A 26,552-nucleotide genomic window follows, 5' to 3' on the forward strand; every position below is an offset into this window, starting at 1 on the left:
ACACCAGGCTCAAAATTGCGATCACGGTGGTGGTATATATGACATTTTATTTTCAAAGTCCATATTTTTACTTTGTATTATTTAATATATATATATATATTTTAATGAAATCGAATGGTCATTAAAACAAAGACGTGCAGTAGTGTATTTTCTTGTATAGTGATTGTGAGTATATATTTTGACATATTGCACTGCTATCTTACTGTTATAGTTAAGCAAGCCATGTCTAATTATAGCCTATAATAACGTTCTGCCTCTCCCTGACTGGAGTACTTATCGAAAATTACAATTAAATAAAACCCACACTAAAGGTGCAATCTCTGTTCAACGTAAATGCGCCTTCTGGTTCTACTGGTATGCACTTGGTTGACGCACTTAAATAGCAGCACTCGGGAGATCGGATTTTACATTTTACTTTTGTTTTCCTTTCAGATCTTCGGATTTCCAATAATCCCCACAATGAAATTTAGGAAATGCTTGTCTTACCATTTGACGGAGAAATCATAGTGTAGAATCAAACAAAAACATAGGCTGCTCTGCAGCGGTCAAAAAACCATGTCGCCACATACAGTACCAAAATTTTTTAGAACACTGGCTGTGTGACGGCCAGCCCATTTTAACACCTGATGCCTGTTTCCCCAAATTGGCCACATGCATCCCAATTGGCATCTCCATAATTAGCTTATCAACTATCCCATAAAAGCAAAGCAAATTAGTAGTCTACCTTCATATAGTACCAATAGCCTATAGGCTTACATTGCATCATCACAATATAATAATCACAACAATACATAATCACCAAACCCATTATTTACATAAGTCATGACTTCATTCATACCAATAATAAGAATTAATAATTCATAAGTTACTTTCAAAATCATACATTTGGCTCTAACACACACCCACAATCAAGGGAACATAATGCACACACTTAATTCTTTATTATTTTTATTATCTTTATTAGCATTTCACAGATTTTTCTGACCACGCAGGACCGATAGAGGAGAGATGGAGAACGGGAGGAGAGGTAGGGAAGACTTGCGGCAAATGGCCACCGGGACTGGGAAACGAACCCAGGGCGACCGCTTCGCGACTCAGCGCGCTATATGGTGTGCTACTGGAGTGCCCCATAATCCACACACTTAAATAACTAATGTGTGAAGACAGCCAACTCAACTCATTCAAGTGCCAAAATGAAAGTTTATTGTGATTGTTAAAAAAAAAAATCAAAAAAAAATTAGGAGAGAGGCGTCACTGAAGGATGCAGATGATGGGGAGGAGGAGCGAGAAGGCAGGTCACTGGTTTGACACGGTTACCACCGTCTCCGTCCCTCCTGTGTAGTCGTCCTGTTGTCTTGTCCCAGCCCTGCCTCTCTCGCTGGCTCATGCCTCGTCCCAGTACTAGGGGTGGGAATCACCAGTTTCATCACGATACGATACGATATCGATTCTTTGGACAACGATACGATATTTTCCGATATCACAAAGTCTGCCATGATACGATACGATACGAGTCAGGTGCCTGCGATCGATATGAGACGATATTATATGCCCATTTAACACGATCAGTAACATTTAAATCAACAACAAAAAAAGGCAATGGAAATATCATTTTTTTTATATATCATTTGACATTTTTATTTTTGATCTCTTCCAGACATTTAAATGAAAAACAACAAGCTATTGTTTTTAATACAAATAGACCTCCTGTTCACTGTTTTTGGTTCGTTTTTCTTTTTTTTCCAGATTAATATATCCTATTCACTGTCACAGCGCTGTATTTTGGCTGGAAAAGGCATATTGGGAGTCAGAAGGTGCAGTACCGGCCAGATCCTGTTAGTGGGGCTATCTCGAGAATGCAGTAACCCCCCCTCCTTCCCAGTCCCTAGTGGACCTCTGCTGTTCTCTTAGCTTAGTTAGCTTACGCAACGTTAATTTTTCGGTATTTAACGCGACGTGGCCATAAAGGAATTGCGAGGATGGAAAGCATGTTAGATGCATTTGACCCCTTGTGGGGGAAAAAACAACAGGCACTTATTTCGGGTCTCAAAATAGGCGGACTCTGAAGCAATGCTGTCTAACGTCTACACACGCTGAGCTGCGCTGAGCTAATGTTGTTGTTGCGGCCCGGCGGATATGCTCAACAGGGGATTTTCAAAATAAGAGTATCGCAATATGAATCGATCTTTTTACATTGCATCGATCCTATTTGATAATAGATTGATATATATCGATCTAGATCGATATATATCGATCTGGATCGATGTATCGTCCCACCCCTACCCAGTACCAGTCAGAATGAAATGACTCCATATGCCTAAGGAACGTCTCTTACGCAACAAACACAAACTGTGGTCCTGACCCCGTGGGACTCCCGTTGTGTCAAAGGTCATCCTACAGGGAACGGCTATATAGACGGCGACATCAACGGTCCATTAGTAGGCAACCCGACGCTTGAAAATCTAAAGCGGTGCAATGACGTCACAAACGCAGACCCTGCAGGGACTGAAACCTGCACCAGAGTAGGAGTGGGGACTAGCACACCTTTTTAACTTCCGTCACTCAAACAGCTCAATGCTCATGATGCATTACTTCATCTATTGAACAATAGTAATTTTATCTTCAAAACGCGTTACTTTTACTTTCACTTTTCCAGTAGAGGAACAACTTATGCACCTTCCTTAGGTCATGTTAATGAACTTGCACCATAACAACTGATGATCTGTTCAAAGATGTTTGATTATAATCGTACATTAACATGTTTTATGTTTTAGAAGTGCAAGCCTCTGTGATTTGACATAATTCCAGAATTGGAGGGCGGGGTTCAAAATCTAAATGTATGGGACTCACTTCAAATCAAATCCATTCAACACTATGAGCAGTGTGATGCGTCATCACCACACACACACACTCACACTCACACTCACACTCACACTCACACTCACACTCACACTCACACTCACACTCACACTCACACACACACACCCACACCCCTCTTCTCCTCAAAGGAATCCATATTGAAATGACTAGAGCAGCACTGTACCCCCTCCTGTAGCCCGCGTGTAGCCGGCGTCTGTGTCTCGTCTTTACTCTCCGGGTTCCCCCATCAGTCTTCAGGGCCGTGGCCTGATGTCTCTCTTTAATGGGGCGTGTTGCTAGATCGCACCGAGGGCTTGTTAAAAAGGTCGTCATCGCGCATGGCTGCTGTTAAGAGAGCGAGCGGCGGGCCTGGAATAATTAGCTAACATAATTACGCCCAGGCCGTGATATAATTAGATTGACTGATCACTCGAGATGGATTAAGGGGCCAGTCTCGAGAGTGGGGGTTGGTGATTTGTGTGTGTGTATCGGAGTGTTCTGTACAGCAACACACACAAACATCATCCTCTTATCTGAGAATGAACAACATGCGCAAACAGCCTGCTGTCACCATGGTAAATAATGACTCAACTCTCTCAAGACTCTGCATCGATGCGGTTTTGGAGAAGGAGGGTGTGTGTGTTTTTGTGTTAGTTGTGGTGGATGCGGGGTGATGGCAACAACATCTTCTTGATGAAGAATGGACGAGTAATTTTGTTGACTCCAACATGTATAGTATATAGTATATACTGTACTTGCATATAGTATATACTTGCATATAGTATATATTTGTAAGCTTCAATGACGTTACCAGTCACTCCTTCAAACATCTTAGTTGTGGAAGGGGGGTTATTTTGTGTATGCAGTGTTCTTGAGTTGTGAAAGGAGTAAATAGAGGCCCTTCGTAGAATGCCCATTTGTCCTCCATGTTGGAAGAAACAACACTGCCTATTTGTAATGTATGAGGAATATATCAACAAAACTTCTTAGAATGTGATGTCTTACTGTATCTTCAAGTCACAGTCTAACAGTAATGGGTTTTTCCAATGTTGCCTGCTCTACTACTGTGCAGAAATTAGGCATTTCCTTTCTAAAGTGGTTGCCAATGGTTACAGGCAGCCATGTTGAGTGGATCTGCACACTAGTGATCAAGAGCCATCCCCCCCCCCCCTCCCACAAAATAAAATTCATATGGAGCCGCAAAAAAAACTCAAACTCTTATGAAGAGTATTTTTTTATTTCAGTGTCACAGTATCACTTCGATCTCCAAAATAAGAGGTGTAAAATAAATAAATAAAAGGGAGCCACATCAGAGTGGCTAAAGAGCGGGTTGCCGACCCCTGCCCTAACTCATGAAAATAGTCCCTCATACACTGTATTCTGGGAGCCCGCTGAGACCTCTTCAAGGTCCCCTGGGCCTACTTTGAGAATCACAGCTCTACCCAGTTACCATCTTCTGGGCTTTTAATAAAGCTTCAATTGTAATTTCCATTGAATAATCTGAGCTTCATTCGGTGTGCACAGTACATGAGAGAGCTATGGGGTAGATTTAGGTTTTCTCAAAGTGCTTATGATGTACTTGACTGTTTTTCAAATGTACTATATTTATATAAGCTATTTTTGTGATGATGTCATTTTTGGAGTGGTATAAGAAAAGAAAAAAACACAACAAAAAAATTAAGACAAATCATTTGAATGGTGATTTTGACACTGATTACCAGTGATGGGCAAGCTACTTGGAAAATGTAGCAAGCTACACTACAAGTTACTCTCGATTAAATATAGCTCAACTACAATGGAAGCTATCCCCAGATAAATGTAGCAAGCTACACTACAAGAATATGGCAAAAATAGCTAGCTACATCGGCACTACCTTTTTTTTTTTTTTTTTTTACTTCATGATCAAGTTTCCATCAAACAAATAGACAGGCAAAATAAATGCTCAGTTTGATTGTTTATTATAAAACTGAAACAAGCCCTCGGTCTGGCTTTTTGTGTCATCCTTTTAACATGAACTTGTATTATGTACAAAATCCAGGAAGGCAAGTTTAGCTGGGTGCAGCCTCTACAAAAGAAAAGAAAGAGACCATTTGGTTTGATCAGTTTTTATAGTATAGTTTGTTGATTACTTTTGATGCAGTAATGGTCTTTTTCTTTTCTATTCTATCTTTATGTATTATTTATCCCTAAACTCTGCATCTTCTGGCTGCCTGATACCCTCTCCTAGCTGAAACCTGCCCACTTTATCAACCAAAAACACACTTCTTCAATATCTGAATTTTAACTAATAATAACTGTCTTACTGCATTTTACTATTATGCTACCATGTCTATACTACCACCAACTATGCTAATATGTCTATACTACTACAGTACAGTATGTACTCAAGAGTATAACACTCAAGCTCGACACTGCTAGACAAACAATACTACTTATCCTTGGCTGCTAGATGTACCACTCACTCCTGCTGACTTGTTGTACACAATTTGTAAGTTGCTTTGAATGAAAGCGTCAGCTAAATGACCAAATGTATTTAAATATGTAACTCACAAAACATTCCATGGCCCCAAAATCATGTGGGGACCCCCCCTGGGGGTCCTGACCCACAGGTTGAGAACCACTGCTCTAGGTGATATTTTCCCTCTTAGTGTATGTACTATTTATGGTAGTTTGTTTTTTCTTTTCTCCACCCCCATAATATTGTTCATTTTCTGCCTACAGTGAAACATGTTAGTTAAATCTGTTGACAAAAAGTGCACTGACTTGTGTGCTGTTTGGGAAAGCTTTTCATCAGCTTACCTGAATATATGTGTTCTCAAGTTAGTGCTGGGCGTGTGGGATGTTGAGAGAAGCTTCGTTTTTGGCGGACACAATAAACACATATGTTGTTGTTATTGACATCATCTTCATCAATGCCATCAGCCCTGGAAACATCGAATCCTTCTACTATTTCGCGCGGACTAACGGTTCGTTTATTCATTCATGGTCTACTCTGTGTTTAGATCTTTTTTTACTTCCTGGTTTGCCGAGCTGGAGTGGCATGTCCCGCCCTATCCTGCCTCTGATTGGCCTACCCAGAATGTTTTGGCCTAATCGTGAGTCGTCATACTCATATGTAAACCAACCAACCAATCATAGTGGGTTTTCTCCAATAGCATCCAGCTGCAGGACAGAAGAACACGACACTCTCAGGACCGAAGACACTCTTTTTTTTTTTTGTGTCTGTTTCTCCGGATATGTAGAGTGTAGCGTTTTGCTGACGCTACGGCACTACTTGATTAGAAAACTAGCTGCGCTACAGAGATCACTACTTGATTCAAAAGTAGCGACGCTACCATCACGCTACTGAAAAATGTAGTTAAGCTATGTAGCGTCGCTACTTGTAGCTAGCTACTGCCCATCACTGCTGATTACTATGTCAGTGATTGAAGCTTCAAAGCATTCGGGTCAGCTCTACACACACACACACACACACACACATACACACACACTAAGGCTGTCCCCGAAGCCTGTTTTTGGGATTCGAACTTCGTCAGGGTTTTACGAACCAACGTTTGAACCTTCGTTTTTAATTAAAATTAAAAAAAAAAATTAAAAAAAATATTCAAAGTGTAATTTTTTTTTAATTTCTTTTTTTAAATATCCTCAAACTAAATCCTCAATTTGAATAAAGTGATTAATCTGATTAAATTAGTATTTTTTATTAAATCAACTTTCTTTAATGAATATAACGTTTTTTTTTATACTATAATATTAGTGTGTGACGCCAGCCAGCATCACACACTCGAACCACAGCATCTGGTCTCCTGTCTCTCTGGGGAAATGAGTGCAGAGTGTAACGGTGATGGTGCTGGTTGAGGAGACATTAAGCCAGATTGAATGTCCGGGCTGACATCCACCGTTCCACTCCCCCCGAGTTGAACAAGGATTATTATCAGTGTTTTGTGGAAGAGAGGTCATGTTTTACATTAAATGAACCATGAGATAAAGGTGATGTGAGTGAAAACACTGTGTAAAAAACAAAACAACTAAAGAAAGGTCGTTTCTCAATACATATTAATGTTTGTACATCCCATAGTTGTCTAGGCCCCACTGTAAATTAATTGATTGATCTGATTTGTGTTAGAGGAGATTCATTTTTTACTTGCACAAGACCAAATGCTTTACAAGCCACTCACGCTATTACGCGTTGGGACGCTCAATCTTTTATAGATGCAGTGGAATGCACATGTTTAACATCAAAATGTGGGAAAACATTGATTTAGCATGTTTTCCTGGAATATATTATACACATTACCTCATCAGGTCGGTAAAGACTTTTGAGGCCAATAATCTGTTAATAATCCAGTGAACACTTGGTTCATGTCCTAATCTGATTCTCCCCATCTTTTTACATGCAGTGTAAAAAAAACTATTATAAACCTAACCCATACCATAACCCTCTCCCCCATTCTCTGCCGGGCATTGTACCCATCCTAAACCATCCTCTGCCAGCTGTATTTGTCTATGGAGATGTTCACCTTCTTTGCAGGGCTATAACTTTTTAAATTGTATTGCTAAATTGACATTACTATGGCCCATTCAACATCAATTATCTATCGTTCAGGATGTAGGAACGTTTAACTTTTTCATTCACACATTCGTACAAAAATACGGTCTAGAGTATAAAACGATATGTTTTTATCGTTTTCTGCAGTATTTCATAGAACGTGAGATATAGCCATAAATGCATATTAGATTATCAAATGCAGTTTGATACCGATAGACGCCAGATAAAGAATTTCAACTGTACATGGTCTTAGACGTTATGACTCATCATGCGCGGATGAACGGAGGGGGGGGGGGTCGTTTATAATTCAATGACCGACGTTAAATGATTCATGTAGTATGGGTGATATATTGATCATAGCAGTTTGTATCGAAAATGGTAAAGAAACTGGCTGAAACTCACCCCAGTCTCCTCGTAGCGTTGGGTGATGAGTGGAGCAAAAAGATCGCTATTATGGGATGTTGATCGATGCGATCCATTGCCGGGTTGTATATTACTAATACACGTCCAAATAATGTTGTTTATTGAGTTATGGCAACGGATCGATATCCACGGTGTCTGGATGGAGTCCCGGGAGCGATAACGAGTGGCCGGACGGAATAGGGGACGGACCAAGCACTTCCGGCCACTTCCGGTTTGGCAACTCGTCGATCGGCCACGAGGTGGCGGTATTGAAGCGTTGCAGAGTTGAGCGGAGTCCTACAGCACCAGCCAAGACTCCGTGGGTGAAATGTGAATACCATGACGAAAATATGAAATATTGATCTCAAAGACGCCTTACGGCGTCATTGGCAGATTACGCATGGCGGAGAATGACGTGTTAACAAGTCATTGGCGAGCAATGTGTTAACCTCCCTGGAGATAAAATGATACCTATTGTAAAAATGATCCTCCCATGGTTGTGGTGCGTTTTCCTCTCACATTTACTCACCCCACAGGGAATGTACATAAGCGGGAATGCGTGAAATGTGCGAAAACACTCACACACTTACCGTAATATACACACACAGAAATACTGTTTTCTTCAATAGGATGGTGGAACGTTAATACATCGTCTCTCTTTTCTCTCTCTCTCTTTCCTTGGGAGAGCCGGGTTCACCACCACGCTTCTCTTGGTTCAAGGAATGAGACCTTCCCTTCTTTGGACATCGTGGGGACTTTGCAGGTCCTGTAGACATCGCTCCCTCAAAAGGCGTTGTCCTCGGGGGCAGATGTGGTCAAAGATCTCATTGGTGATGTCGGGAGGACTCGTACGCAGAGTATTGACTTGTCAAGAGCGGAGAAAGAAACAATAAACACTCTTCTTTCCTGATTTTTGAAATTATATAATCAAATGCCATTTGGTGGACACTTTTATCCAGAGCTCCTTGTTGCACCATGAGTGCACACATACATAGCATGGATGTCCCCAGTAGTATGGGAACACCTCACCCTGGCAGGTTTCATGCCGTGTTCTACCCATTGAGCTACCTGACCATTCCACCATTCCTCCCTCCATTCCACCCCCCTCTCTTCCCTTCTGCTTCTGAAGTGGTGAAATCATACAAATGGTCTGATGATGCAGGGATCCTCCTACCCAATTAGTGCAGTGTTTCTCTCCGCCAGGGTGGCTGGGGACAAGTGAAGCTCACCGGAGGGTGTACCTGCTCCTCCGAACCGCCCACCACCTGCCAATTATAGGGCCATGGTGTGGTGCCAGCAGCCAATTACACCCACCCATTCTGTCACCAAATCAACGTTAGTCATATTCCCTGGACGATGCCTCTCTCTCTCTCTCTCTGCAGGTCTTCTGAAAGCTTCTAATAAAGCCTCAGGATGGTAAACACTAGTTGGCCTTTAATGCAGGGAGGAAGTAAACTACTTTTTTTTTTTACCCAGAACTCTTAGCTGAACCAAATAAACTTTCCTCTGTAGGGGCTGGCGTCCAATTTGATTGATATTGATCGAAAAGTCACCTAAGTCCACGATGGACCACAAGTAGGTGCAATTGCTTGATTCGTCCACTCGGATTGTGATGTTATGGAAAAGGAGGAAACCACAATAGCCGTTAGAAGAGGAATGAAATGTGTAAATATTGTTACTGGTTTGGCTCATTGTGTGATTTATCATATTGAAAATTCCTTTGTAATGTGACCATGTCTTTTCAGGATCAGAGCAGGGAGCCAAGAGAAACCCAGCGAACTCTGTCTCTCATACCCCCCCACTCCAAACACACAGAGGCTGTAGACATACACACGCTCTAGACATACGCTGTAGACATACACTGTAGACATACACTGTACACCCGCACTGTACACATACACTGTACACATACACTTTACATGTGCTGTACATATGCACTGTACACACACGCACACACACACACACACACTGTACACATACACCGTACACACACGCTGTACACACACGCACACACACACTGTACACATACACTGTACACACACGCTGTACACATACACTGTACAGTACACACACACTGTACACACATGCTGTACACATACACTGTACTAGGGCTGACCTTCGATTTTTTTTGGAATTCGAAGCTTCGGGGCCGAGATTCGATTTTAATTCAAACCTTCGAGATTAAAAAAAATTTATTATAATTTAAATGTAAAAATTGTTTATGTTGTGGGACTTGTACAGCACTTTGTTCAACTTTGTCAGTGCTGTAAAGTTTAAACCTTTTTAAATCTTAGACAAACAAAACACTTTGCTTCCATGAAATATTGTAAGCCGTCATTTGAGGCTTTATAAAAGCAGCACAATGAACACAAATCTGTCGGTGCAGAGTCCGACCTCATCTTAAATAACAAACAGTACTCATCTTAAATAACAAACAGCATTGCTTGTTGTAGTTAACAAAGAGAGGCAGAGTTGATTTTGCAAAAAAAATATATATATCATATTTTTTTTTAATAATTGAATTTTATTTTCATATTCTAATCCCATGCCCATCGAACGAAGCTTTGAAGTATTTAAGACAGCCCTACACTGTACACACACGCTGTACACATACACTGTACACACACACTGTACACTGTACGTATACACACGCTGTACACACACGCTGTACACACACACACTGTTAACACACACTGAACACACGCTGTACACATACACTGTACACACACTGTACACATTCACTGGCAGTCACCTACTGCATTGGGATCAAGAGTAGTTTTTTGTCTATTGTCTGAACAGCTCCCCAGGTGGACTTTAAGGTCACACTTCAGCAAATAGTAATAGCTTTGATAACGCAAATCTCCGGGCTGGTGCTGTTTGCCTCTTCGGTCTTCTTGGCCTGAATCTAGGGCCCTATGGAATCCGCGATCGCGGAATCATGGAGGATTTCACGCAATTGAGATATTAACACGGAATTCAGAATTATCGCGGAATGGTGTGGAATTTGCTTAATTTTTTATTTTTTTTATACATAATTGGTTTTCATATAAATCAATATTTACTACGATCTTCACACAATGTTGTGTGTGTGTGCGCGTGCGCCCGTCCGTCCGTCCGTCCGTCCCATCTCTGGTAGGGATGCACCGATATGAAAATTTGCCACCGATACTGATACCGATTGTTCAACTAACACAATCGGCCGATACCGATATTTGTGGCAAAAAAATATAAATTATGATTTCTTTTTATATATATAATTATTATTTTTCTTTTTTTTATGAAACTACTGTATATTTGTCTAAATGTTTTGATGAATTGAAAATGGAGGACCCTTATGTAAAAAAGCTGAAAGTCTTCTTCTGGTCTTCATTTTCCAGTCCACTGAGCTGTACTGTATTGTACCCATTCTGCAATCTGTTAATAAAGTTTTCAATCAATCAGACAAATGTATAGAAAAGCTTTTATTATAACCATATAAAATTATATTATTGTTTATGAAAATGTTTTAGCCCGATGCTTGACTATTATTTTAGGCATGGCAACAAATAAAATAATAATAATGAAATGAATAAATACAATAAATAAATAGGCTACACGTCTCTCTTGTGTTACAAATTGTGCTCACCGATATGAACATAGGCCTCTTTACTTACTTAAAAAAAAAGGAAACATCAAGAAATATGTTTATGGTATTAATTCCACCATGCCATGTGTGTTTTTATTTTATAATGCTCATGAGTCATGATTATTGCTGAAGTCGGAGTCATACAATACTCACTGACTTTCATAACCTAACAGACCAACTTGTCTTGCTCAAGACTTGTTTATGAGTTTTAATAAGAGAGCACTGTATCTCTCTCAACCAAAGCAATGCATGGTAGACGGCAACAGAACAATTTTGATTGACAGTCGATTCTGCCAATTACGTCACACCGCTTGCACCCGCCTCTGCTGTTCTTACCACCAATCGGCAAGCGCTTATTCGTTTTTTACTTCCGGGAAGTCCGCCATTGATCAGCTTGCGAGATCAACAACAAACCTACCGGCGCTAATAAAGTTAGCTCCCCGCCGGCCACGAGTAGACTACCAGCGCTCCGCAGTATGACCAAACGAGGCATAATGATTTTACTGCAACGAATGTTATAATAAAAGCTTTTCTATACATTTAAATGATTGAAAACTTTAACAGATTGCAGAATGGGTACAATTCTTGGGTTATTGAACGTGTAACTATATAACGTTAATGCCACAAAACGAATGCCTTTGTTAATCATAAGTAACTTTGATGCAGTAGCTTGTGTGGGCAGGTCGCTTGACTGAAACCTTTTTCAAAGTTTTGACCGTGTGGACCAGATTTACGCGACACAAATTTACGGATATTTATCGGCCACTGCCATCGGCGCATCTGAGCTTATAGGCCGATGGCAGTCAACAAGGCACTTATCGGCCGATACCGATACCCGACCGATATATCGGTGCACCCCTAATCTCTGGTCTTTGGTAAGACCAGATGAGGTCCGAGGAGTTTGATAGTATTTACTCAGGATGGCCAGATAATGTTGATATTTAAACTTAATTACAAAACGCTGCCTGTCAGGAGATGTGTAGGTGTGGCTGGGGTCCAAGGCTGCAGGACTCAGGTCTCCAGATGGGATAAGGAAGTGTGGCTGGGGTCCAAGGCTGCAGAAGTAGGGTCTCTGAGGTGTGTGTGTGTGGGGTGGGGGGTTCCAAGGCTGTTGGCTAGGGTCTCTGTGTCATGGGGGAGATGAGGTGTGGCTAGGGTCTCTGTGTCATGGGGGAGATGAGGAGGTGTGGCTAGGGTCTCTGTGTCATGGGGAGATGAGGAGGTGTGGCTAGGGTCTCTGGGTCATGGGGAGATGAGGTGTGGCTGGGGTCCAAGGCTGTGGGCTAGGGTCTCTGTGTCATGGGGGAGATGAGGAGGTGTGGCTAGGGTCTCTGGGTCATGGGGGAGATGAGGAGGTGTGGCTAGGGTCTCTGGGTCATGGGGAGATGAGTGTGGCTGGGGTCCAAGGCTGTGGGCTAGGGTCTCTGTCATGGGGGAGATGAGGAGGTGTGGCTAGGGTCTCTGGGTCATGGGGAGATGAGGTGTGGCTGGGGTCCAAGGCTGTGGGCTAGGGTCTCTGTCATGGGGGAGATGAGGAGGTGTGGCAAGATCTCTGGGTCATGGGGAGATGAGGAGTTGTGGCTGGGGTCCAAGGCTGTGGGCTAGGGTCTCTGTGTCATGGGGGAGATGAGGAGGTGTGGCTGGGGTCCAAGGCTGTGGGCTAGGGTCTCTGTCATGGGGGAGATGAGGAGGTGTGGCTAGGGTCTCTGGGTCATGGGGGAGATGAGGTGTGGCTGGGTCCAAGGCTGTGGGCTAGGGTCTCTGTCATGGGGGAGATGAGGAGGTGTGGCAAGATCTCTGGGTCATGGGGGAGATGAGGAGTTGTGGCTGGGGTCCAAGGCTGTGGGCTAGGGTCTCTGTGTCATGGGGGAGATGAGGAGGTGTGGCTAGGGTCTCTGGGTCATGGGGGAGATGAGGAGGTGTGGCTGGGTCCAAGGCTGTGGGCTAGGGTCTGTGGGTCATGGGGGAGATCAGGAGGTGTGGCTGGGGTCCAAGGCCGCAGCGCTGTAGGGACCTTGTGTTCTCTCCACCTGGCAGGCTCCACGCTCTGTACTAACTATGTTTAAGTGGAAAGATAATAAACAAAATTTGCAAAGGAGCAGTGGTTATTATTGCACCTAATCTCCCTGAAATCAAAACCATCTTTGGTCTGGAAAGAAGCCTTTCTCCTAAACCCCATGTCTCTCTGCCAGTACCTGCACCAGCTCTGTAGCTGAGCTCTGCTAATGGTTCATTCAAGACAGATGAAGTTGTATTTTACCCTCATGGACTTATATTTTGTCCTTTAGGTCATTGTAACTAATGCATATCCACCAAGTCAAGTCAGCTTTATCTATGAGGCATTTTAAACACACGGCAGTATTGATCCCAAGTGCTTCTCAAGATGGGAAAAACATGGAATGAACAGAGCCTGCAACAATGACTGCAACAACGGCAACAAAAACGTTTAAATCTGATTTATTTTATTACTATTTGTGTAAATTCATTCTGGAAAGTCAGATACATGGGAGTGAGGCTTGCTGATGCCAGTTCCATGCTCAAACTCTTCATCAAAGTGAACAACAAACAGGATTTGTTCTGAAATCAATCGCTCCCCTCTCTCAGATGGTCTGGTGATATAGATTAATGGGCTCCCATACTCTGGGGGACAATGAAAGGCCTTTCCATCATAACACAGGCAATTCTGTCTAATGGCCAAAGCACTGATGGCTCGTCAGCCCATATCAACTAAAGCACTTGATTGTTAATAAATCAATATGGGGAGAATAAAATCATATGTCAGAATATTACGACCTAGAAAGAAGGGGGGGGGGGGGGGGGGGCTGCAATCGATAGTGGGAGTGGTTCAAAACAAGCTTGCATCCGCTTGGTGCTTTTTTGCAGATTACCGGTATATTGTCCTGTGTATTATGTGTGTATCATCTGTTATCACTGCATATATTGTCCATCAGGGAATGTACAATGAGCCTCATACAGTATATAATAAATGTTTCCCCATATGTGTAGAAATAGCTCATTAAAGTATAGATTTTAAAATACTCTCCTTTCAAATGTGTGTATTTTGCTTGATAAATTAGGCCCACTGTGTGTACTTTGTGTTATCACTGTATACAGTGTATACAATGTGTGTATTGTACTTATCACTGTATTGTAGTGGGTATGATGTTTGTATTGTACTTATCGCTGTATATACAGTATTGTGTTCGTAGTGTGTACGATGTGCGTTTTGTACTTATCGCTGTATAAATATGGTATTGTAGTGTGTACGATGTGTGTATTGTACTTATGGCTGTATACACGGTATTGCATTGTAGTGTGTATGATGTGTGTATTGTACTTATGGGTGTATACACTGTATTGCATTGTAGTGTGTATGATGTGTGTATTGTACTTATGGGTGTATATACGGTATTGTGTTGTAGTGTGTATGATGTGTGTATTGTACTTATGGGTGTATACACTGACTGTATTGTGTTGTGTGTATGATGTGTGTATTGTACTTATGGGTGTATATATTGTGTTGTGTGTATGATGTGTGTATTGTACTTATGGGTGTGTATTGTGTTGTGTGTATGATGTGTGTATTGTACTTATGGGTGTATACACTGTATTGTGTTGCGTGTATGATGTGTGTATTGTACTTATGGGTGTATACACTGTATTGTCTTGTGTGTATGATGTGTGTATTGTACTTATGGGTGTATACACTACATTGCATTGTAGTGTGTGTGATGTAACATGTGCTGACTGTAGTGTTTTGTCTTGCAGCACCGACTTCCAGAGGAACAACCCAGTGCACAAGCTGACTGAGGAGGAGCTACTAGCTTTCACATCAGTAAGTCCTGTGTGACCACACCACAATGTTAAAGGTAGAATCTCTTAATGCCATCAAACGGTGACCTCAAGGCAAAGTGGCCCCTCCTGGTGCTTGGTCTTTTGTCTTGGTGTGTGGGTTAGAGTTGCTATTCACACTATAATAAGTTACTATATCCCCACTCAACTCCATCCCACACATCAGAACAAAACAAATAACTAAACAACTGACTGTCTCTAATGTCCACTCACTGTCTCTAATGTCCCCACTGACTGTCTCTAATGTCCCCACTCACTGTCTCTATTAATGCCCCCACTCACTGTCTCTAATGCCCCCACTGACTGTCTCTAATGTCCCCACTCACTGTCTCTAGTGCCCCCACTCACTGTCTCTAATGTCCCCACTGACTGTCTCTAATGTCCCCACTCACTGTCTCTAATGTCCCCACTCACTGTATCTAATGTCCCCACTGACTGTCTCTAATGTCCCACTGACTGTCTCTAATGTCCCACTGACTGTCTCTAATGTCCCCACTCACTGTCTCTAATGTCCCCACTCACTGTCTCTAATGCTAGGGGTGGGACAATACATCGATCCAGATCGATATATCGATCTATTATCAATAATCAAATAGGATCGACGCAACGTAAAAAGATCGATTCATATTGCGATACTCTTATTTTGAAAATCCCCGCGAGTCATATCCGCCGGCGCCCAGTATGTGAAACTCCGTGTACACATTACAGCAGTGTTTGCGTCTGCTGTAAAGCACTACAGAGCGTCTATTTAGCGAGCAGATATAAGTCTGTGCAGTTTTTTCCCCGCAACGGGTCAAATGCATATAACAGGCGTTCCATCGTCGCCATTCCTTTATGCCAACGTCGCGTTAAATATCTAAATGAACGTCGCGTTGGCTGCTTAAAAGCTAAGCAGCTAACCGTGAGAGAGAACAGGAGAGTGAAGAGGGGACTTGGAAGGAGGAGGGGTGGGGGCTGTGGGGGACTGTGTGTGTGTGTGTGTCTGTGTGTGTCTGTGTGTGTGTTAAAGCTCAATATATAAAAACAAAAGTGAACAGGAGGTCTATTTGTATTAAAAACAATAGATTGTTTTTCATTTAAATGTCTGGAAGAGCTCAAAAATAAATACATCAATTGATATTTCCGTAGCCTTTTTTTAGTTGATCTAAATGTGACTGATTGTGTTAAATGGGCACATAATATCGCCTCATATCGATCGCAGGCACCTGAATTGAATCGTATCGTATCGTATCGTGGCAGACTTTGTGATATCGGCAAATATCGTATCGTTGTCCAAAGAATCGATATCGTATCGTATCGTGATGAAACTGATGATTCCCACCCCTATCTAATGCCCCCACTCACTGTCTCTAATGTCCCCACTGACTGTCTCTAATGACTCTCGCTCTTTATCTCTCCTTCTCTCTTGCACTTTTTATCTCTCTCGCTCTTGATCTCTCTCTCCCTCCCTCCCACTTCCTCCTTATAAGACAAGGGGTCGTGTCCCCTATCATCTCACTAGGAGGGGAAGTATCATTTCCGCTCTGCTCATCCCTCCTCCCCCAGAGCTGGCGCCAGAGAGTCCCCCCCCCCCCCCCCACCCGCTCTCCTCACAGTGACACACACACACACACACACACACACACACACACACACACACACACACACACACACACACACACACACACACACACACACACACACACACCCCGTGACATGTCTTACATTCCCCATGTGCTGCGACAGCCTGGTCCTGGGCCAGAGCCAATCGCAGAATCATGTCTTTTTATCTGTGTTGCACTGCAGTTTGGACAAACTACTACATGTACGTATTGTACGTTATACAGGGCTGCACACCTCCAACCTTGTCACCAAAATGGGTAATTTGTGTACAGATCAAGAACTGTAGATCTGATGAGTTAACTGGCTTATCTAAAGACATGTCAAGGTTGGGACTGTTAATTAGCCGGATATGCTTGAGTTGTTGGGATCAGGGTTTCCGTTGTCCGGTAATTACCGGTATTTGACCAGCAAAATCTGTTGAAGTCCGACATATTTAATCTCTCCGGTCTTAATGTCCGGTGAAAATAATTCCCTCTAAGCACAATTTGATTATTTGAATTGTATTAAAATAGGCAAAAATTAAATAGCCTATGCGATGAACCAAACAATCATTACATTTGTTTCATCGTTGCTTCACCAAGCAGGTATAATAATGTTGTCAGCGGGAGCTTGCTGCTAGATTTGCGACTGCATGCAGCTGCAGAGCCGGAGCTGCACACCAGCGATGCCGGCACAGTGCAGTACTCCAATTCAGCCATTGGCAATTCAGCTGTTGGGTGGGGGGCGCTGCTGAGCGGTCCCCAGATAGAGCCTGAAAACGGCTGAATCTGCTGCTCTGCAGCGACATACTCTCGCAAATAAGTCGTTGGGAGGTGGAGATATACATCACGCAAACCCACGATAATGTTGCCGTCTCTCTCTGCCAAATTTCTCAGTTCTTCGCTTGATATAATTAATACAAATGTCCAATATAACGGAATTCGTTAGCTCATAAAAATGTGATTATAACAGACTGCTGTTTATTAATGTCGGGCGACTGCCCACAGACACCTATTTGATTTAAAGTCGGCAGCAGCATGGAGTCTCGGGACTTATTTTATTTGGAATATGACTGTATACGCAAAAGTAGCCTAGTTTTAAGTTAAAATATTATAAATCTACATGCCTTGAGGATGTCATTCTTTATATAGCCTGCCTATCAATTGTTTTTAAGTTCAATAAACTCTGACCGGAATTTCTCTCATTTGACCGGTAGATTTAAATCTACCGGACCCTGAGACCGGCAACAATTTTTTCTAACGGAAACCCTGGTTGGGATTCCGCTAGCTATTGATTGATTGAAAACTTTATTAACAGATTGCAGAATGGGTACAATACAGTACGGCTCAATACAAACAACTGCTAAGAGGATGCACACCAGAAAAAGACTTCCGTCTTGTTTACATCAGGGTCCTCCATTTTCAATTCTTCAGGACATTTATGACGTACAAGACATACAAATATACAGTATCACAATTTGGATGTAGCCATTAACATTTCAGTGGAGTGGATGGGGGTTCTGGGTCCTTCCATCTCCATGTACTTTCCCATACATTCCATAGTCTTTGTGTGTTAGACTAATTATGCAGCTCTGCTAGACGTGTGTTACCTCGACGCTTTGCCCTTCACTGAAATGGGTTGTTGAAAAGCATTCAAATAATGTTATTACTACGCCTCAGTATAAATGGAAAAGAAACCTGCAGTGACGAAGATCCACATGGATCGAAACGTTGGCTCTGTCCTCCTCGCGTTAAACGGTGTTCGCAGAGTCCAGCGCGCTGGGTTTATTTTACGATGGACGTGTTTACTGTAGGATGATGTTCTGGGAATTCTAATGGCATTAGAATTATATGAAAGTTTCTATTATATAAGTTGTTAGATTCTAATAATATATTATACAGTATGCTGTATTGTCTACCACAACATACTGTATGTACTGCAATATTTAAATCATGGCTCTTCTATTACATATCTTTGTCCCCACTAATTAAGGGCTTTTGTAAAGAAGCTCTTGCCTGTTACACTGTTCATAATTAACAGTACTTCATGTGAAACAATGTGAAACTATCTCAGATATACATACCCTCCATATTTAACAGCACTTGAAGGTGAAGATGAACCAAAAAGGCTATAAAATATTAGGAAAAAGTTATAAATAGTTATAAATAGTTAAAAATACGCTTTACAACGCAACTACTCGTTTCAATTGGAGTCTCGAATTAAAGTGTTAAAAAAAGAGATTAACTCTATTTTAAAACAACATTCTGAATTTCAAATACGCAGTACAAGACGGCATTATTATTTTCATGGCTCTAAACCGAGTCACCTACTAGCTATGAGGATACGATCCAATGCACAATTTTCTGATATCCCTGCTATTAATGACCAACAAGGACTTGTTACAGACTCCAAAAAAAATCAACAAGACTTTCAGAGCGTTTTACTCCAACCTATACCAATCAGAAGTGGATTTTGATCATAATAAAATGGATACATTTCTGGATCAAATTAACCTACCTAAACTTTCAGAGGAAGACGCTAAACAGTTAGATGCACCTATTACAATAGAGGAACTTAGGGAGGCTATATCTGAATTACAAAGTGGTAAGGCTCCTGGATGGGATGGTATCCCACCAGAACTGTACCTCTCATGTTGGGATGTAATTGGACCCCTATTACTTGATATGATTTTATACTCAATTAAAGAGGGGAACTTCCCCAGGGACGTCAATATGGCACTCATATCTGTCCTCCTTAACACTTTAACTGCCACACACGAGATATCTCGGGTTTCCAATAGTTATGTTGAAAGCCACTCACGAGATTTCTCTGAATTTTTTTTTTATTTTTTTTTTTTGCGATCTGAAATCATATTGCATCACGCGAGCCTACCCGAGTATACCCGAGCACCACCGGCGATCATATGTGGAAAAAAGCGCCCCCTATCGTCTCCCAGATGACATAAGGGATTTTGGAATGGACTCAATGAAAATGGATGGGGAAAAAAATCCGGTACTCCACATTTTCCAGTCCACTGATCCAGCCGGGGTTACCACAGTTCATTCTGGAGCCTCTGAGACCCGCGGAATCATGTGTACTACTGTATCACGTTGGATCCATACACTTATCGATTTTTTCGAATGGTGATCAGGAATTGGAATATACCAGTTGGATACCATCTGATGTCAGGTAAGGAATCTATGTTATCAGTGTTAGGATAATCAGACAAATTTTGATGAAGATATAGGCTGTTTTGTGAAATGGGCTCTATCGGTTTGACTGTAAAAGTCCAAGAGGAAATGAAAACGGCGATTATCCTTGCGCGGCGCGAATGTGCTTGCGTGCACGTATAATATTGATCATCTAGCGTTTATTTGAAAACTATTCATAAATAGGCAGACGAATATCAATGTTCTGGAATATTCCAGTAAAAGACGATTATCATAGAATGGTCTAGAATGAACTGTTTTTTATTTCAAAACGGGTGCTTTTCAAAATGCTCTGAAACGGAAATGAAGCGATAAAAAACCAATCTGCCTTGACAGCACTGACTGGAAAATAGTCTTTGATAAGCGATGGGCAGATTAGACACATAGCCATAATTTAAAACATAGATTAGGCGATATTAACGTTAACATTGAAGTGGACCGTGGCATCAAGGGGGTAAAAAGGAAAACCCGGCGTGGCACTCAAAGTGTTAAAAAGGACAAAGACCCCAACGAATGCGGTAGCTATAGACCCTTAAGCCTTCTCGGAACCGATCTCAAGCTGTATGCTAAGGTACTAGCCATCAGACTTCAAAAGCATATGACATCTTTAGTTCATCCTGATCAGACAGGCTTCATAAGAGGCCATCTGATCACGGATAATATTAGACGGATACTGCATGTGATAGACGCCAGTAAGGATACCGTACCTCCTAGAGCTGTATTATCCTTGGATGCGATGAAGGCCTTTGATAGATTAGAATGGTCTTATTTATGGGCAGTACTTGGAAGGATGGGGTTAGGAGATGGATTCATTAATATGATCAAAGTACTATACAAAGATCCTTCGGCCATGATTATAACAGGTAAATTCACCTCCCCACACTTCCCTGTATCGCGTTCGTCCAGACAGGGTTGTCCTCTTAGTCCCGGACTATTTGCTCTATCCCTAGAGCCCTTGGCACAATATATAAGACAATCCCAATCCATAGAGCCGATCTCAATTAGCGGCACAAAGCATCATATTAGTTTATATGCGGACGATGTAATATTGTTCATACAAAACCCTACCACCTCAATGCCTCATCTGCTCAAACTAATAGATGATTTTGGCAATCTATCTGGATTTAAGATAAACTGGCCAAAATCGGCATTCCTTCCACTTAATGTCACTGCGAAGGCTACCTCCCTCCCAGAAAATATACTAATGGTAGAACACTTTAGATGTCTTGGAGTTGAAATATTCCCCACTATATGCCAAACGGTGAAGTATAATTATACCGGAATCCTAGATAGAATCACAAATGATTTCGACAGATGGTCAAAACTAAAAAACTCAGTACAGGCCCGAGCGTCAATAGTTAAGATGGATGTCTTACCAAGAATCAACTTCTTCAGTTCAATGTTGCCGTTACCCCCCCCCCCTGTTGGTTACTGGAAAAAATTACACTCCGTCGCATATACATTTATTTGGAACAACAAACCTCCACGAATAAAAAGATCCACAGCACATAGAAATAAAGCCGACGGTGGTTTAGCATTTCCAGACTTCTACTACTATTTTAAAGCGTTCTCTTTAAGACCACTGATCACCTGGTTTGACTCTCTAACAGCTGTATCCTGGAGACCATTAGAGGAGAATATAGTGGCACCACATAGACTACAGGATATAGTATACACAAACTTATCTATTAAAGGGGACATGTACTATAAATGTCATTTTTCAGACTCTAGCATTGTATTATAGTAATAGGAGTTAGTATCAATGTGTTTTAGTCTCTTAATACCATATTGGCGGATTGCTCTGATTCAGCTCAGATAATTTCCTACTCCAGTAAATTAGTCCATCCTGATTTGAAGGCCTGAGTCACGTCATTCAGGCTCTGGGTAGAAGACAGTGATGTGATTGGCTCTGTGGTTGTAGCTAATGCCCGCCCACTTCCTCATACTGCGAGGCAGATTGAAACCCGACACCTCTGCATACTCTGGAGGGAGGGAGAGAGAGAGGGAGACAGAGAGAGAGAGGGAGGGAGCACTTGGGGGGGGGGGGGGGGGGGGGGGGGGACCTGCCGCGCCACACGGGAGAGGGGAGTTAGGGAGGCCCCCCCCCCACACAAGCTGCCGCAGGGAGAGAAAAAACGAAAGGAAGAGACAGCCTGTCTTTTTTCTCTCTCTCTCTCTCTCTCTCTCTCTCTCTCTCTCTCTCTCTCTCTCTCTCTCTCGCACCCCCCCCCCCCCTCTCTCTCTCTCTCTCTCTCTGTCTACCAGTCGCAGACTGTGTGGACTGACTGTCACTCAAAGTGCTTATGGGCGGAGCCAGGCCATAACAGCCTGAAATCTTGGAGCTGAAAAATGATGGTTTTGAGTACTTGATTAGAAATATAAAACAATGCATTTTTTTGAAAAAAACCTTACAGATGTCTTCAATAGACTAACAGGAATTGTGTAAAGTTGCCCAAATAGTGCTAGGAATAGCAGTACATGTCCCCTTTAAGCAATGCAACTTGAAATTTGGCCCTCTTATTACACATGTGATCCGGATATGGCGTGACACACAGAACATTTTTACTAACCAATATAAATGTGCAGCTTTACTCCCGCTGCTGGGGTGAAGGTATGGACAGGATGCCACTCAGTTGTAAAACGGTTTTAATTCTTTTCTCCAACAGGTTACAAACCTTGAAACAAAACACACATCCAATCAATAACTACCACAATACTACTATCATTCTTAAAACAAATCGCTTACACACATTCACTCACCAGTCCTCACTCGTTTCCCTTCGCTGCTGTCAAATTCCCCGCATCTTCTTGTTTACTGTTTCACTGACACCACGTGACGTATCTCAACCAATTACAGCCCACTCCTCGCTACGTCCCTGGATCACATGTGAATGAATACACCTCCATTCACAACTTTAACCAAGCATACAGTGCCTCCATACATCCGAAATGACAACATAATTATAACCATAGCTCAACTACCACTAATCAACATTCACATAAACGCACAGCATAAAAAACAACACAAAAAAAAACATTACTTATTTACAAACACAGACTAAAGTGCACCTAACCTCCACCACCACAATAGAAAGCTGCACACCTCCCACTTGGTATCCTGGTCTTTAGACCCAAGGAGACCACAACAGATAAACACTCTCCCTTGGTGGTGGACACAAGTCTGTTCAGAGTTGACTCAGGGAATGCTACTCCCTTTTTAGCTGCCAAACAAAGCTCTCGGAAGCGGCCCCAAGCTCCCATGCTTCGAGGACAGACCCTCTTTTTGAAGATGAAGAAATGCCCCTTCAAGGACAAAAATTTCACATATTTATTTTGTTACAGCTTGAGTTTGAGATGTAATGTCTTCCATTTATTCTGTAAAACTGAAATCTCAGTTCCATTGCTAACAGGCTGTTGTAGTTTCCAGCTGCTCAGAGAGCTTCTGTGCTCATATTCCATTCTTCCCAACTGTGCTATTAGACCATTGTTCTCTTCAGCATGTTTCAGCCTTTCAATTGAGGCAGAATCCATGACATGGGCAATGGCTGCATCATTCTCCTTCAGCTGTTGACAGAGTCCAGCAAGTAATTCCTTTCTTTGACTTATTTGAACGTTGATGCAGTTGATTTGCTCATCTTTGGCTTGCAATTCATTGTGTAGACAATGATGTTTGTTAACTGCCTCTCTCACTTTATCTGACTCTTTATGGAACTGTACGTGGAGATGCTCCACTTTCCCCTTCAGGGCAGAGGCCCCTTCACACTCATCATGGTGGATCTTCTCTCTCTCCTCAAGACTGTACTCAGTCATTTGCAACTGTGCTGATACTTTATCCAATTCACTTTTTAAAGAATTAATCTCAGACTGATGACTTTCTTGTGACCGTTTCATCATAGTATGTAAAGAGGCCTTTTCTTCCTCTAATGCAACACATTTCTCAGCCATGGTTAGCGACAAAATTGACAAATCTTTATCAGCACACTCTTTGCTTGCATCAAGTGCTTGGCCTCCCACTCTGCTCTCTCTATGGCTCCACCTCGGATTCGCCACTTGTTCACCGCTCGGCGGACCCAGCTGATGGCCCCCCCACAGAGCTTGGCCAAGCTGCTGAACCTTACACACAGCCTCTCTGGCATTGGGCAACACCAGGGTTTCGAGCGCCAGACTCGAAACCTCACCAGATTGCTTGGGCTGACTTCTTTCACGCCTCCCACTTTGACCGGACTGAACCCATGGCTTGAGAGAGAAGCCTCCAGCGGGGAGGATCTCTTCCACTCCTCTCGTGACCTTGTCCAGTTTCTGAGCCCTTTTTCTTTTGGTGTTTACCAGCTCGCAGGAGATCTCCTCCACCGTGATCGCTTTTGCTCTCATAGAGTGTGCAAAATGAGTCTTAGAGTTGTGGATTGACATCTCCATCTCCTCAAACAGATCAGGGTGCGTTCCCCCCACAGTCTTCCCTAGCGGGCCGTCCCACAGCACCAGATCTCCCACTCTCTTCATCCGCTGTGGAGCAAGCCGACCCTCCCGGTGGCTGATCAAGAGCTCGATCTTCTCTGGCCGGACCAGCTCCTCCGTTTTGACTTCTGGGAAGAATCTTTTAAGCTGCTTCGGGCTGACGACTCTGCCTGCTCGGGCGATTTCATCCAGGCCATAACAGACTATCTGGTGGGGACTCCATGTGTCCTCTGAAATACGCATCCTGACCTTGAGCAGGTACCTTTCTGTCTTGACTCTCACTTTCATCCCACCAACTCCATGCACAACCAACGTTATCTTCTCCCCTCTCAGTCTGAGTCTTTTGGCAGCTTGGTGGGTTATGTAGTTGGTGTCGGACGCAAGGTCTACTAGGGTCCCAATAGTTTGCCCTCCGTTTGTCATGACCTCCATGATCATCATAAGCACAGGATGCTCCCTCAGGCCATTTTTTCCACGGAGACTACCACCCTTACTGCTTGTGCTCATTGACATTGTTTGGTTGGTGAATGCCCTTAAAATCTGGTCCGCTGCTTCGGGGGAGACGTTAGCAAGTGCCTTCTGTTGCTCTTCTGAGAGTGTTCCTGTGTTTACGCCGCTTGTTTCCACCCTTTGCCTTCCCATTCTCCTCTCCTCTCCTTTTTGCCCTCCTTCTGCAGAGCACATGAGGTAGTGGTGGTCGGAGGTGTCTCCCTTTTGGCAGCACTTCCTGCAAAGGAACCTGTCGCTGCATTCTCCATCCCTCTGATGGGATGTCAAACATCTCTGGCAGGCTTCATTCCTTTCGACGACGTCTCTCTTCTCAGCCAGACTGAGCGCTTTGAACCTTTTGCAGAAGAACATTTTGCCTCCGTGCTCCTCATCTCCACACACGCTGCATTCTTCTCCAGTCGCAACCATTCCTGTTGCTCGTGTGAACGTCTTCCACTCTGGCTTGCTTGGCTTCTCGAACACTTCTGAGGGTCTTAGCTGCACCAACGCCTCAAGGACTACTTCTTCATTTTTTAAGAATTTTAGGAGAGCGTCAAAGTGGCCTTCAGGGGTGACATTGTTCACAGGTGCAGCTTTAAAGGTGAGCCAGCTTCTCAGCTCACATTCAGGCAGTTTGCTTTCAATAGCTTTGATAACAAGTGGATTCTTTATAGCTCCAATATTTCCTAAGTCTGTCAGGTCAGTAAGGGCCTTCTCAACAGCTTGGATGAGCTCTATTGTTTTTCTCGGCTGGTTACCTTTTGCCACCGGCAACTTCTCCAACTCTTCAATTATCTGAATGGCGATGGTGGTCTTATTCCCGAACCGGTTTTCAAGGACCCTAAACATATCATGAGCTGTGTCGTAGCTTGAGAGCCTAACGCCATTGATGATTCTCTCCTCCACACTGTCTAGGAGCTGGAATTTCTTTACTTCGGCTGACCCAGATGGATCTCCCTGTCGCTGGAGGTTTTCCCAGTCTCTTCGCCAACGGTGAAAGTCTCTCATGCAACCATTGAACTTTGGTAGCTGTATTGGGTGAAGGCGAACTCTCTGTATGGCTGCTGCTTGTGAGCCTCTCGCTTCCAGGCTTGCTATGCTAGCGCTGTGTGCTACCTCCCATGCTTTCCGCTGCGCCTTAGCCAGCTCGGCACGCTCTTCTGTGGCGGCCTCTGCCATTACCAACTGGATCTCAGCTGCCTTTTCTCTGGCATCTGCGGCCCTCTCCTCAGACCCAGCGCTAACTTCGGCTGCCTTTAGCCTGGTCTCGGCGGCTCTTCTTTCAGCCTCAGCGGCTCCTTTTTCAGCTTCTGCAATGTGGGATGTTACAGCAATGGAGGCGGCCTTTAGCCTGATTTCAATGGCTCTATCAGCCTGCTCTTTCTGGACCCTGCCGAATTCAACCACCCACCTTCGCCAGAGGTCAATTCTCTTGTCCTCCAGTACTTGCAGCTTTTTTCTAACCTCGCACGCAGCGCCTTCAGGGATCCACCCTTCCCAGACAGCTAGCAGACTTTCTGCCTTGGTGATG

The 26,552-nt window shown here is 43.0% G+C and overlaps 1 protein-coding gene across 1 annotated transcript in view; it reads left to right on the forward strand.

The window, feature by feature from the left end:
• Positions 1-26,552, forward strand: part of ttc27 (tetratricopeptide repeat domain 27) — a 427,052-nt gene that overhangs the window by 178,747 nt on the left and 221,753 nt on the right. The window contains exon 9 of the mRNA XM_084322115.1: positions 15,204-15,270. Within this exon, the coding sequence (XP_084178241.1) occupies positions 15,204-15,270 (67 nt within the window). The remainder of the gene's footprint in view (positions 1-15,203; positions 15,271-26,552) is intronic.

The sequence above is a fragment of the Notolepis coatsorum genome, assembly GCF_963971535.1.
Source record: "Notolepis coatsorum genome assembly, chromosome: 9".
NCBI lineage: Eukaryota > Metazoa > Chordata > Actinopteri > Aulopiformes > Paralepididae > Notolepis > Notolepis coatsorum.